At 37.5% G+C, this 14090-nt stretch overlaps 1 protein-coding gene across 5 annotated transcripts in view; it reads right to left on the bottom strand.

The window, feature by feature from the left end:
- SMC1B (structural maintenance of chromosomes 1B) overlaps positions 1 to 14090 on the bottom strand; it is an 82636-nt gene that overhangs the window by 49039 nt on the left and 19507 nt on the right. For 3 of the 5 annotated variants that reach the window (XM_044940757.1, XM_025282691.2, XM_006063279.3), the window contains 4 exons: positions 12077 to 12159; positions 11296 to 11503; positions 8282 to 8467; positions 6802 to 6981 (listed from right to left, as the gene is read on the bottom strand). In XM_044940757.1, coding sequence (XP_044796692.1) covers positions 6802 to 6981; positions 8282 to 8467; positions 11296 to 11503; positions 12077 to 12159 — 657 coding nt within the window. The remainder of the gene's footprint in view (positions 1 to 6801; positions 6982 to 8281; positions 8468 to 11295; positions 11504 to 12076; positions 12160 to 14090) is intronic. The other 2 variants (XM_044940756.1, XM_044940758.1) reach the window with 2 other exon arrangements.

Genomic DNA, 14090 nt, shown 5'->3' with positions numbered 1-14090 from the left:
TTTGATCTGGCAACTCTATAGAACATGTTAGGGATGGTTTTCACATTCCATTATTTGGGGGGGGGTCCACCACATGGCATGTGGGATCTCAGTTCCCCCACCAGGGGCTGAACCCATGTCCCCTGCACTGGAAGTGCGGAGTCTTAACCACTGGACCACCAGGGAAGTCCCAATTTTCCTTTTTGAGCTCTATTTTCCAAACTGAACATTTATTAACTTGTTTTTTGAATGTGTAAAAGTCAAATGTGACACACACACACAAATTTGTGGGCTGGCTTGGCAAGAAGAGAGAGAAGTGTATCAAGAACTTTGAACTAAGAATCTGTCATAACACATATGCTATTCTATGCCAGCTCTCTCTTTCCAGGCATCACACTTGGCCAAGTCAACTTCCCCTCTTAGAGCAGAGGGTACTCACAATTTTCTGAGATTCTTTTTATTACTTTGTTGGCTGCTGCTGTCATTACCGTAACTATTTATCATACTATGCTTGACATAGTGCATATATGCTATTCAATTCTATGTTTGCACCCCATGAGAAAATATGATTTCCATCTTATAGACTGGGGCTTACAGATATTAAGAAGCTTGCCTAAAGCCATCTGTTATTGTTGTTTAGTTGCTAAGTCATGTCCAATTCTTTGCCACCCCATGGACTGCAGAACACCAGGCTTTTCTGTCCTTCACTATGCTTTTCTGTCCTTCACTAGGAGTTTGCACAAATTCATGTTCAAAGAGTCAGTGATGCTATCTAACCATCTCATCCTCTGCTGCCCTCTTCTTTTGCCTTCAGTCTTTCCCAGGATCAGGGTCTTCTCCAATGAGTCACCTCTTCATGTCACGTGGCCCAAGTACTGGAGCTTCAACTTCAGCATCAGTCTTTCCAATGAATATTCACAGTCCATTTCCTTTAGGATTGACTGGTTTGATCTCCTTGCTGTCCAAGGGACTCTCAAAAGTCTTCTAGAGCACAGTTAGAAAGCATCAATTCTTCGGTGCTCAGTCTTCTTTATGGTCCAACTCTTCACATCCACGCCTTGGTAGCTCAGCTGGTAAAGAATCCATCTACAATGCAGGAGACCCCAGTTCGATTCCTGGGTCAGGAAGATCCCCTGGAGAAGGGATAGGCTACCCACTCCAGTATTCTTGAGCGTACCTGGTGGCTCAGCTGGTATAGAATCTGCCTGCAGTGTGGGAGACCTGGGTTTGACCCCTGCATTGGGAAGTTCCCCTAGAGAAGGGAAAGGCTACCCACTCCAGTATTCTGGCCTAGAGAATTCCATGGACTATTCCATGGGGTTGCAAAGAGTTGGATACGACTGAGAAACTTTCACTTTCACTCAAATCCAGACTATATGGACCTTTGTCAGCCAAGTGAAGTCTCTGCTTTTTAACACGTTGCCTAGGTTTGTCATAGCTTTCCTTCCAAGGAGCAAGCGTCTTTTAATTCACAACTGCAGTCACTGTCCACAGTGATTTTGGAGCTCAGGAAAATAGAATCTGTCACTGCTTCTACTTTTTCCCTTCTATTTGCCATGAAGTGATGGGACTGATGCCATGATCTCCATATTTTGAATGCTGAGTTTTAAGCCAGCTTTTTCACTCTCTTTCACTTTCATCAAGAGGCTCTTCAGTTCCTCTTCACTTTCTGCTATCAGAGTGGTATCATCTGCAAATCTGAGGTTGATATTTCTCCTGGAAATCTTGATTCCAGCTTATGATTCATCCAGCCCGGCATCTCACATGATGTACTCTGCACAAAGCTAAATAAACAGAGTGACAATATACAGCCTTGACATACTCCTTTCCCACAACTGAACCAGTCAATTGTTTCACGTAAGGTTTTAACTGTTGCTTCTTGACGTGCATACAGGTTTTTCAGGAGACAGGTAAGGAGGTCTGGTGTTCCCATCTCTTTAAGACAGGGAACATCTATGTCCATGTTCTTAATAATCACCATGTTATAGACCTCCTTTAATTCTAAAAATGAAATAGGCAGCAATTCATAGAATTATAGGGCTTTTAAAAATAGTTTCTAGGTTTATTAAAATAATTTATTTCTTTAAAAAGTAAACTAAGTATCAAATAACCTGTTTCATTTGATTGACAGTCAAAGCTATTCTGGAAGGACTACAATTTCTATTTCTAGCCTGCAAATTACAGTTTACAATCGTTGCTCAGTGCAGTCATCCTATGCGTATTTGGGGGCTTGCATTCCCCAAAAAATACCTTGGGGATCTCATATAAAATAAGTAGTTGGGGGAATTTTTAAATATTGGTAGCATTAAATAAAAGTTCTAGAGAGCCTGGCTTAGGAAAAGGAGGATTTCTTTGGCATTAAAAATTCATTCTGAGGTATATCCGATCATTCCACTGAATCAAATTCAACTGTTTCAAGAAATTCTGTTTCAGTGTTGTAAGCTGCGGAAGCAGATCCTCTGTAACTTTTGTGTTATACAGGTTATACGTATTTTTAAGCTGTCTTTCACAGGTATGGAAAATAATATACTTTAACATTTCCTTTTTATTTTTGAATGGGTAAGATATTCACATAGTTCAAACTCCAAAAGATACAGGGCACAGAGTAAAAAATTTCCCTGGTATTGCTAGCCCCTATGACCCAGTTACCCTCCCCAGAGATAATCAATGCTGTCAATTTCTTATGTATTCTTCCAGAAATGTTTTTGCATAAACAAATACACATCTCCTTTCCTCATGTTTTACACAAATGGTAACATAATAAACACTAGTCTACTTACTACTTTTTAAAAAACTGACTATATCTTGGAGTAGTCATGTATAGATTTAAGAGTTGGACTATAAAGAAAACTGATCACTGAAGAATTGATGCTTTTTAACTGTGGTGTTGGAGAAGACTCTTGAGAGTCTCTTAGACAGCAAGGAGATCGAACCAGTCCATCCTAAAGGAAATCAGTTCTGAATATTCACTGGAAGGACTGAAGCTGAAGCTCTAATACTTTGGCCACCTGATGCGAAGAACTGACTCATCTGAAAAGACCCTGATGCTGGGAAAGATTGAAGGCAGGAGGAGAAGGGGACAACAGAGGATGAGATGGCTGGATGGCACCACCGACTCAATGGACATGAGTTTGAGTAAACTCCAGGAGTTGGTGATGGACAGGGAGGCCTGGCGTGCCGCAGTCCATGAGGTCGCAAAGAGTCAGACACAACTGAGCAACTGAACTGAAATCTTGGAGATTATCTGACAGTTGTACATAAAGAGCTTCATTTCCTCTATTTAAGGTTATATAGTGTCCCATTTTATAAATGCATTATAACTTTACTGAACAGTCTTGGGCAAATTGTTTCCAAATTTCTTGCTACACACAATGGTTCAATAACTAAATCTTGTGTATATATATATATATCATTTCATACACATATGATTTTATGTGTATGTAAAGTTCTGAAGAAGTACAACTGCTAGACTTGCCCTTCAAAGAGCTAGCACAAATTTACACACCCAGAGCAGTGAACCCAAGGGTCTCTTTCCCCATAAAGTGTTATTAAACTTTTTGATGTTGGTCAATTTGATAAGTGAAAACAGTATTTTGGTATAGTTTTAATGGGAATTTCCCATATTTTAAGTGAGGGTGAGTTTTCATATTTAACAGCAATTATATTTCCTTTTATGAACCTAAGTTTGCTCCTCTCCTTTGTCTATTTTTCAACTTTATTTCTGTTCTTTACCTGATTGATTTGTAGCAAATTTTCTTTTTTATGAGTAGAAAATATTTTCTCTGGTTTGCCATGTCTTTTGATTTTGCTTATAATGGTCTTTTCTATGCAGAAATGTTTATGTAAATTTATGCATAGCCATTAATAATGGCTAAAAACCACTCCAGTATTCTTCCCTGGAGAATGCCATGGACAGAAGCCTGGCAGGCTACAGTCCATGGGGTCACAAAGAGTTGGATATGACTAAGTGACTAACTTTTTCACCCATTTTTTTTTAGCCTTGGGGTTGGCTTTTTTAATTTTTGGTCATATTGGAAAGGCCTTACTATCTCTGAGATTAAGAAAAAAATTTCCAATAGTTTCTCTTGATACCTTTACAGTTTTATTTTTTAACATTTACATTTCTAATCCATGAATATACTGATATAAGGTATGAAGTGTAGATTCAACTATATTTTATTCTAGATGATACCCAGTTTTTTCAACCTACTGTACCCTGCATTTTTATTCTCTCTTGTTTAATGTATTTAATTTTTGGAAAAACGATGTTTTCACAGATTACCAGGTAGTTAATAACATTTTTCTGGGTCTGTTTTTTTGCTACATCATATTAGAAGGGTAAAGCATAAATGAAAGTGAAAAGTCGCTCAGTTGTGTCTGACTCTTTGCGACCCCATGGACTGTATTCTCTAGGCTAGAATACTGGAGTGGGTAGCCTTTCCCTTCTCCAGGGGATTTTCCCGACTCAGGGATTGAATCCAGCTCTCCCGCACTGCAGGTGGATTCTTCACCAGCTGAGCCACAAGGGCAGTCCAAGAATACTGGAGTGGGTAGCCTATCCCTTCTCCAGTGGATCTTCCCAACCCAGGAATCAAACTGGGGTCTCCTGCATTGCAGGCAGATTCTTTACCAACTGAGCTATTAGGGAAGCCCAAAGCATAAACAGATATTTCTATATATGATTTAGAGAAATAACCATCCAGTCTATGGGAAAAGGAAGCAAAATAATTGTTGTTTCTTTGCTTAAGGGAAATGGATGAAATAATCACATGTACTGAAAGAGACTCTAGATTTTAAAATTTTGTTACATAAATTTTTAAACTATTTTAAGACTGAGTTATAAATATCTTAATGACTAAACTACATCTAGCAAAATCACTGTAATTTACATTATTATGTAGTTTATAAATCAACAAAAATACAATTTTGTGATGTAACTTGCAATGTTTGAACAAAGAAAATTTTAAACCACATTATCAAGACAATGGAAAGACATCAAGTCCATGGAAAACCAAAAGTACAGATGATTTCTGTGAAAATATGACATCTATCCAAATGTCTTTTGCATCCTAAAACAGAGCATATTCTTCAAGTGGAATAATAATAATGGGAGGAAGAGTCCCTGGAACATACTTCAAGATAAAAATATGATATATAATGCTGATTAAAATTTTGAAGTAACAAAAAGAACAAAATATAGCCTAAAGGGGTAAGGCATATTACTATGAACAAGATATAAACCATCAATATATGGTGAACGAAGGAAAAGTTAAACACAGTCTTATCTTCATGTGACTTCTTTAAATTCATCACACAAATCTTCAAAAATCAATTTTACAAATATACAAAAATCAACTTCAGCATAGTTAATGAGGTAGCAAATAAGGAAGATATCTTAGTAGCTCACTTATTACACCTGCTTAAATTTAATATGGAGAAATCAATGACAGAGATCACATTAAGATTATTATAGCTACAACTACTAAAGTGTATGAGAAGTTAATCACATAAGACAAGTCAATACACTTAATACGGGAAATTCCTCTCTTTGATAAGTATAGCCTGCTATGTGTTAATTTGCAATTCTGGACATTTCACATCAAATGTGTAAACTGACTAGGAAATACAAATTGACTATCACTTTTTTGAGAGCTATTTCCTGGGCACTATAAAAGCATTTTGCATGTTATTACTTATTTAATCCTATAACTCTATGAAATAAGTACTATTATTTCTGCCACTTTAGATGAACAAACTAAAAGGTTTAGAAACTTGCCTAAATTTACATAATTAATTACTAAGTAGTATCACCGGTCTTTTTTTTTGCAAGTCGCTCAGTCATGTCCGACTCTTTGCAACCCCTTGGACTATACAGTCCATGGAATTCTCTAGGCCAGAATACTGGAGTGGGTAGCCTTTTCCTTCTTCTGTGGATCTTCCTGACCCAGGAATCTTCCCAGCCCAGGGATCAAACCCAGGTCTCCTGCACTGCAGGTCGATTCTTCACCAGCTGAGCCAAAAAGGAAGCCTAAGAATACTGGAATAAGTAACCTATCCCTTCTCCAGTGGATCTTCCCGACCCAGGAATTGACTGGGGTCTCCTGCATTGCAGCCAGATTCTTTACCAACTGTCAGGGTATCTTCACCAGCTATCAGGTTCTTTACCAGCTATCAGGGAACTGGTCTTACTCCATAGTTAATGCCCTTAGGTACTATGTTATCACAAAGTAGTTTTTTTAAAAAGACTATATCAGATAATTAGAATAATTTTACACTGCTTAATTAAATACAAACTCTATTTCAATTGAGAGGAAATAATATTTTTAAAACCTAAATTATTTGAGAGACTAATATTTAGTAACCTCATTTCAATTGTGCTATTTCTATATAACTTCAAATGTGTTAAAACCTTGAATGTATAAAAGGACAGTTAGTATCTTCATTAAACTATAGAATAACTGAGAATGTAAACTAAGCACCTAAATTCTTTCCTGGTATTCAGAAATGTATGTATTATATATGTAAATACAGGGAAAATCTGAGATCCATTGTATATATAGTTAAAAAATTAACAGCTCTAGGATATCACTACAATAAATCTAACTTCCAAAATATGATTTCTGATTTGGGGAAATACTAGAGAAATTAACTTTTGAATACTTAACATTATAAAAACTACTGCAGCCATGAACATCTTAGGTTCTGTTAGTCTTCCTCACATAGGAGAACATATGAAAGCATATATAAATATTTGTATATGTAACATGTTAGTCTTACAAATACTGCTTTAAATTATACAAAACTGCAAATTAAATCTCTTACTTTCCGTCTTTCAGGTCCAGCGAAGGCAATATGCCTTGCTTCTTCCAGAGTCTCACAGACAAGGCCATTTCCACACACAAACTGAATTACTTTCTTCAGCTGAGGAAACTGAGTCTTTATGACATCAATCATCATTTTACAGCCTTTAATCTCCCTCAATCTTTCATTGATTGGTTTGATCTAAAAGGTTTAAAAAATACTTGATATATTAGGTATATTAAAATATAAACCAAATACTCAGTACATTCTTTTTCAAAGAATATATATAAACATGACAGTAAGTGGTTAGTAGTATGCACTTATACACAATAAAAGTTAGATGAGAATCTGATGAACAATACCCCGGCTTCATTTAATATTTTTTAAAAATATACTTCATCAAATGCCAGAAGATATAATTTCCAGATTAAATTTTATCACTAACTAGTTGGGATTAAGCAATGACTGAGAAACCCTTCCTGCTCTCAAAATCATAAAATCTAGTGGGAGGAAATACCTATTTATATACTTTTAAAAGAGTGGCACAATAGTATGGAACTCAGAAAACCATTTTAGGCTTAAATATCAGGAAAGCTTGTAGATCCCCTTTGACATGACTTAAGTTGGGTTGATAAAGAGATCAAAAGATATTTGCAATGTGTTACTGAAAACCAGCAAGTATAATTTCATTTTCATAAACAAAAGCCCTATAACCAAAATATGTGTGCAGATATAAATATTATATAAATTTTAGATACTCTTAAGACCTTTCAATACATACCTCAAAGCTCAAAATTTAGCTTGCTCCACCAATAGCTGACACATATTTACTGGACCACACACTTACAACTGAAACTTTGGGTTAGCATTTCACTGACAGAACATGCGCTTCACCCTTCTCCAACATACTATATACCAATATACAATATACCAACATGCTATAGGAGAAAACAAATTGCTGGCTAGTGGTGCACTGCTAGAGCAGCGTGCTCAGAATCATGAAGGTAAATTATGGCAAAACTAGATTAGGAAGAAATGATATGAAGGCAAGAAAGACAGCTACCTCTGCTGCTAAGTCGCTTCAGTCGTGTCTGACTCTGTGCGACCCCATAGATGGCAGCCCACCCAGGCTCTGCCGTCCCTGGGATTCTCCAGGCAAGAACACTGGAGTGGGCTGCCATTTCCTTTTCCAGAGCATGAAAGTGAAAAGTGAAAGGGAAGTCGCTCAGTCGTGTCCAACTCTTCGTGACCCCATCAACTGCAGCCTACCAGGCTCCTCTGCCCATGGGAGTTTCCAGGCAAGAGTACTGGAGTCGGTTGCCATCACCTTCTCCAGATATTATTCTTTGCCTGTCAATATATGAACACCAGCCATTTGAATGACTAACTGGCATCCAATCAATGACTTTGTAAATTACTACCACAGTCTCAGGCAATAAAGACATACTTTAAAAGACAGAATTTTATCACCATTAAATACTAAGGATTACAAATTTCTTACATCAAGGTAATCTAGTGCAAGGAACGTCTCAGGTTCAGCTCTTTCCTCCTTCAGAAATCGAATACAATCTTTTGCTACCTTTTCAGAGGCTACAACAATGGCAACCATGTACCGACCAAAAAGTTTAGTAACAGCCAGCTGGTATTTCTTATGAATAGGATGACACAGGTCAAGTAGTCTTCCAAACTTAGCAGGTTTCAAAAAAGAGAAAAACAAACACATTAATGAGAAACGTATAATTCATTTTTTAATGCAACAAAGCAGCACAGATCACAACTAGTTTTACAAAATTATAAACATCATAATTTAACAGTCTCAAATGGAAAATGGAAATAAATTTCTGGTGGCTCAGACAGTAAAGAATCTGCCTGCAATGTGGGAGACCTCGTTTCGATCCCTGGATTGGGAAGATTCCCTAGAGGAGGGCATGGCAACCCACTCCAGTGTTCTTGCCTGGAGAATCCCAGGGACGGGGGAGCCTGGTGGGCTGCCGTCTATGGGGTCGCACAGAGTCGGACACGACTGAAGCGACTCAGCAGCAGCAGCAGCAGTCATACCAAGGTACTAAAATATTTTACAAACCTAGTAACGAAACAGCATTCATTCATGACCTTACTTATTAAATAAGAATCTGTGAGGCATCTACTGCATGCAGGTGCTGAGCCAGACGCTGGGTAAACATGCCTGAACAAAACAGATCCTCTCTAACCTCAGAGCTTTCAGGTTAGTAGGGGAAGAAAATAAATGATCAATAATTATATGCATGTACAAAGTAAGAGTTAAAAGAGACACTGTGACTAAGCACAGAGTGCTCTGAGAATATGTAACAGGGACCAGGTTGACCTGAGAAGCCAGAGATGCCTTCCCACAGAGAAGTGTTTTTGAGGATCTGAGGACGGGTCAAGAATCAGACTGAAGTTCAAAAAGTCTAGAAAACATCAGAATGCCAGCCGTCCTGTATCAATGCTCCCTAGACGTCTTCCAGATTCAATTTTACATCTTTAGACTCTTCATTCGCTAGGTTCTACTTCAGAAAAACCAATTTTCTTACGATAGATCATCATTAATATTTATTATCTTGTTTTTTCTTCTCAATTCAGTTATGATTAACTAAAACCTGACTTCTAGGTCAGTAGTTTGATTTTCAGCTATGTAACCATTTCTTGCTATTTGCAATTTATTAGTTCATGCAATTAGTTCATGCAATTTATTAGTAATGCTTGTTCTTGATTTGTTTTCTTAGCACTACATTTTATTTTATTCTGGTATTTCAACTTGGTTTTGTGAATTCAAGCTCTTATTAAATTGTCTACAGCACAAAAAGCTTATGAGGGATTTTGTTCTGTAACTTTCTTCCACAAGGCTCTTTGACTTCTAAATGCCTTTTATTCTTTTTTTCTTTTAATATATGTACCTATGCTGCCATATAGCTTCTCTTCACTTTTCCTATATTTAATGTGGGCAGCTCTGTGTAAACCTTTTACTTTCTGTGATGGATAATTTTTTTTGATTGTCTCACCTAAAACTGAGATGGTTATCTCCTCTGAGCAACAAATGATGGACCAAGTATTTTCTGTTCTATATTCTAAAGATTTTCTGATTGCCCATCACCCAAGGACTTGAACTGGAGTGGGTTACTGTACCCTCCTCCAGGGGATCTTTCTGACCCAGGAATTGAATCGGGGTCTCCTGCATTGCAGGAAGATTCTTTATCAGCTGAGCTACCAGGGATGCCCAAGGGCTTAAAAAGCAAGGGTAAATGAGAGCTGTGCTAAAGCTATGCACATATTTTACTTGAATAACTGAGTTTTATTCTTTCTTCAATTAATATCCCATACTAAGGTTTTTCTTCTTGGGGGAAAGAGAACAGATCCCATTTGGGGGGAGAGGGCTTTGAACTGGCTTCTCAATTTAATGAAGAGCTCTAGAGCCTTCACTTCCATCTAAGAGAAGCAGAGGTCCATATTCTCTGATTCTATTTGAGTGCTAGTTTTCTACTCAGAAGGAAACAACAAAGTTTCCTTCTTGCTAGATAAGGGATACTAAGTGAGAATTCTCAGGAATTAATCAATTTATCAGTTTGCCTTGTGCAGAATTAAGAATCAGCAATGTTATATTTTAATCTTTAAAAAGAAATCCTGGACTATTACTATTTTCTGAAGGTTAGTAGAGCATGATGTATGAGCCCCTTTCCTCTTTTGGTTGTTGAACTAGTTTTCCACTAGTTTTTGTGATTTTCCTTGGTATTGGGGGAAGAATTTTGTGACCCACCCTTATTCTTCTATCATTATCTAGAAACTAACACTTAAAGAGTCAGAAACGCAAAAAAGATGCTATAAACGAAATGAAGATAGGTGATCAGAGAAATAGGAAAACCAACAGAGTATGGTATCAAGGAGGCCAACAAACAAGTGTTTCAAAAAGTGCAAGTGGTTAACAGTGTCAGATGCTGAAAAAAAAGGCTGTCGTGAAACAAGGAGCACACAGTGTACACTGGTGTCAGTGACAAGAGAGTGAGATGACAGACCCCAAACACCAAAAGGAATAATTCTCTCAAGTGGATACCTCACATAACAAGTTAGATATTGCTGCATTGGGGCCAATGAAATAAACTAGTAATACTGGATGGACAGTCAGAGTTAGAGAATAAAAATTCACTGTTCAAAAGTATGCCAACAATGTTCACTGAAGAAAGTACTTTAAAAAAAAACCTGAAATCATGAAGAAAATGAGGTTTAAGGCTATGTGTCTACAGGGCAACAGACTATTTCATATACGCATATCCTTTGGGGATATCTGGACTCTCTGGGTAATGTGTTCATATCAATGTTTCTCCCCAGTAATTACTTACCTATAGACATTACTGGGGATTATACACATTTTACCCCAGTTACTATTATGCCTTAAGTATAAATAATAAAACACAAAATTTATAGGTTTCTGAAATAATACTTCCTAATAATTTCAAATTTTTAATCACAAATAAGAAAGCTTAGCCTTTTTATTTCAATTACCACTGAATCTGGGTAAAGTCTCTTAAGGTGTTCTAGAATCTCTGCTCTCTTTTGCTGACGTTTTCCTTCATGGGTATCAATTCCAGCACTCTGCAATTCACTTCTAATAAGATTCAACTCTTCATTAACTTCAGACATTCTTGATTTTGTTTTTTCTATTTCATTCACTAAGTTTTCCTCTTGCTCTTTTTTTTCTTTCAAGCAATTCCTATATGACAATAACAATAATACATTATACAGCAAAAAGAAAACCCAAAATTTAGGAATTGCAATACACTCTAGCCTGGCATCGCAGGGGAATGGGATAGTGCTCTATCTATTTCAAATGGTGAAAAATACAATATAATAAACCTAACACCAAACACGAGCAAAAAATACTTAAATAATTCTTGAGTCAAAAGATACATATTTCTGGATTCTGAGAAAAAAGAATAGATCACTCACTATAACCAGAGCAATCATCATGAGCTTAACAGTAAGTAAATATTAATTAAAAAGAAATTCTTAGTGATAGAATACTTAGGTGCTGATAGTTTTCATGACATATTTTTATTATAAAATATCAATACCAAAGGAGAGTTTTAAGTTTCACCACTGTTAAACATTTATATTTTCAAAATCTCAACCTTAAGTGGTTAATTATAATTTTTAATTATCTACAATGAAATAAAAAAACAATGGGAGAGTGAGAACATTATGATACAGGGGAAGCATTCACCACAAATATACAATACCCCATAGATACAGGAAAGCTGCAAGCAATTGTTTTTACTATACCCACGTGCATGTTTTTGTATACTCCTCCAACTTCTCTATTCGCTTTTTATGATCTTCTATTTGTTCCTTAATTTGTTTTATATTTTCCTATAATAGGAAATGAAATCTGAAATCAATTATAGCAACTCCAAACAAATAGTTTTTCACTAGATGCCTAGAACTTGTAATAGCATGTGTCTGTGCTTGCTGTCACTTCAGTCAGGTCCAATTCTTTTGTGACCCTTATGGGCCTTAGCCAACCAGGGTCCTCTGTCCATAGGATTCTCTTGGCAGGAATACTGAAGTGGGCTGCCATGCCCTCTTCCAGGGGATCTTTCCGACCCAGAGATCGAACCCGCATTCTCCTGCAGCTCCTGCCCTGCAGGCAGATTCTTTATTGCTGAGCCACTGGGGAAGCCTATAATTGCATATGTTGTTCTAAATTTGAAATAAACATGTATTGTTCTAAATTTGAAATATATAACCATATGATAATTCTCAGGAGAGCAAATTTTTATTTTGAAAAGGCAGTATGGTAAAGAGTTTTGAGGTTTCAGGAATCAAGGTTCAAATCCTCACTCCATCAGTTACTAGGTATCTATCTTCAGCAAGTTTACTCTGGTAACTTTAAACCCCAAGGGGATTATTTTCAAATATTTATATACAGTCCTATCTCTCTCTCAAACTAACTCATTCAGTAAATATTTATTCACAGCCTACCATGTGCTAGAAACTACAGATACTATAATGAACAAGACAGAGTCTCTGCTCTCAAGGACTAAGGTCTGGTGGGAGAAACAGACAAGTAATTCCACTAGAGCGGCTCAATACTGTAACTGTATAGCAATCTAAAAGGCAACTACAGGCTTGTGGAAGGAGGACTTCACAAGTCTTGCTCCATTCACTTTATCACTAAGTCCAAGGATTGTGGTAGTCTCTAATTTATCTTTAACATTTTCCCTGTCTAATTCATCCTGTGCATTATAGCAACATTAATCTGTTTTCAGTTCAGTTGCTCAGTCGTGTCCGACTCTTTGCGACCCCATGAACCGCAGCACGCCAGGCCTCCCTGTCTATCACCAACTCCCGGAGTCCACCCAAACCCATGTCCATTGAGTCGGTGATGCCATCCAACCATCTCATCCTCTGTCGTCCCCCTCTCTTCCTGCCCTCAATCTTTCCCAGCATCAGGGTCTTTTCAAATGAGTCAGCTTTTCAAATGAGTGACCACTTCGCATCAGGTGGCCAAAGTATTGGGAGTTTCAGCTTTATCATCAGTCCTATCAATGAACACCCAGGACTGATCTCCTTTAGGATGGACTGGTTGGATCTCCTTGCAGTCCAAGGGACTCTCAAGAGTCTTCTCCAACACCACACTGCAAAAGCATCAATTCTTTGGTGCTCAGCTTTCTTTATACTCCAACTCTCACATCCATACATGACCACTGGAAAAACCATAGCCTTGACTAGACGGACTTTTGTTGGCAAAGTAATGTCTCTGCTTTTGAATATGCTGTCTAGGTTGGTCATAACTTTTCTTCCAAGGAGTAAGCGTCTTTTAATTTCATGGCTGCAGTCACCATCTGCAGTGATTTTGGAGCCCAGAAAAATAAAGTCAGCCACTGTTTCCACTGTTTCCCCATCTATTTGCCATGAAGTGATGGGACCGGATGCCACGATCTTAGTTTTCTGAATGTTGAGCTTTAAGCCAAATTTTTCACTCTCCTCTTTCACTTTCATCAAGAGGCTCTTTAGTTCTTCTTCACTTTCTGCCACAAGGCTGGTGTTATCTGCATATCTGAGGTTATTGACATTTTTCCCGGCAATCTTGATTCCAGCTTGTGTTTCCTCCAGCCCAGCGTTTCTCATGATGTACTCTGCATAGAAGTTAAATAAACAGGGTGTATACAGCCTTGACATACTCCTTTTCCTACTTGGAACCAGTCTGTTGTTCCATGTCCAGTTCTAACTGTTGCTTCCTGACCTGCATATAGGTTTCTCAAGAGGCAGGTCAGGTGGTCTGGTATTCCCATCTCTTT

This window comes from Bubalus bubalis, chromosome 4 (genome assembly GCF_019923935.1).
Source record: "Bubalus bubalis isolate 160015118507 breed Murrah chromosome 4, NDDB_SH_1, whole genome shotgun sequence".
Taxonomy (NCBI): domain Eukaryota; kingdom Metazoa; phylum Chordata; class Mammalia; order Artiodactyla; family Bovidae; genus Bubalus; species Bubalus bubalis.
This window is presented reverse-complemented; position numbering and strand designations above follow the sequence as displayed.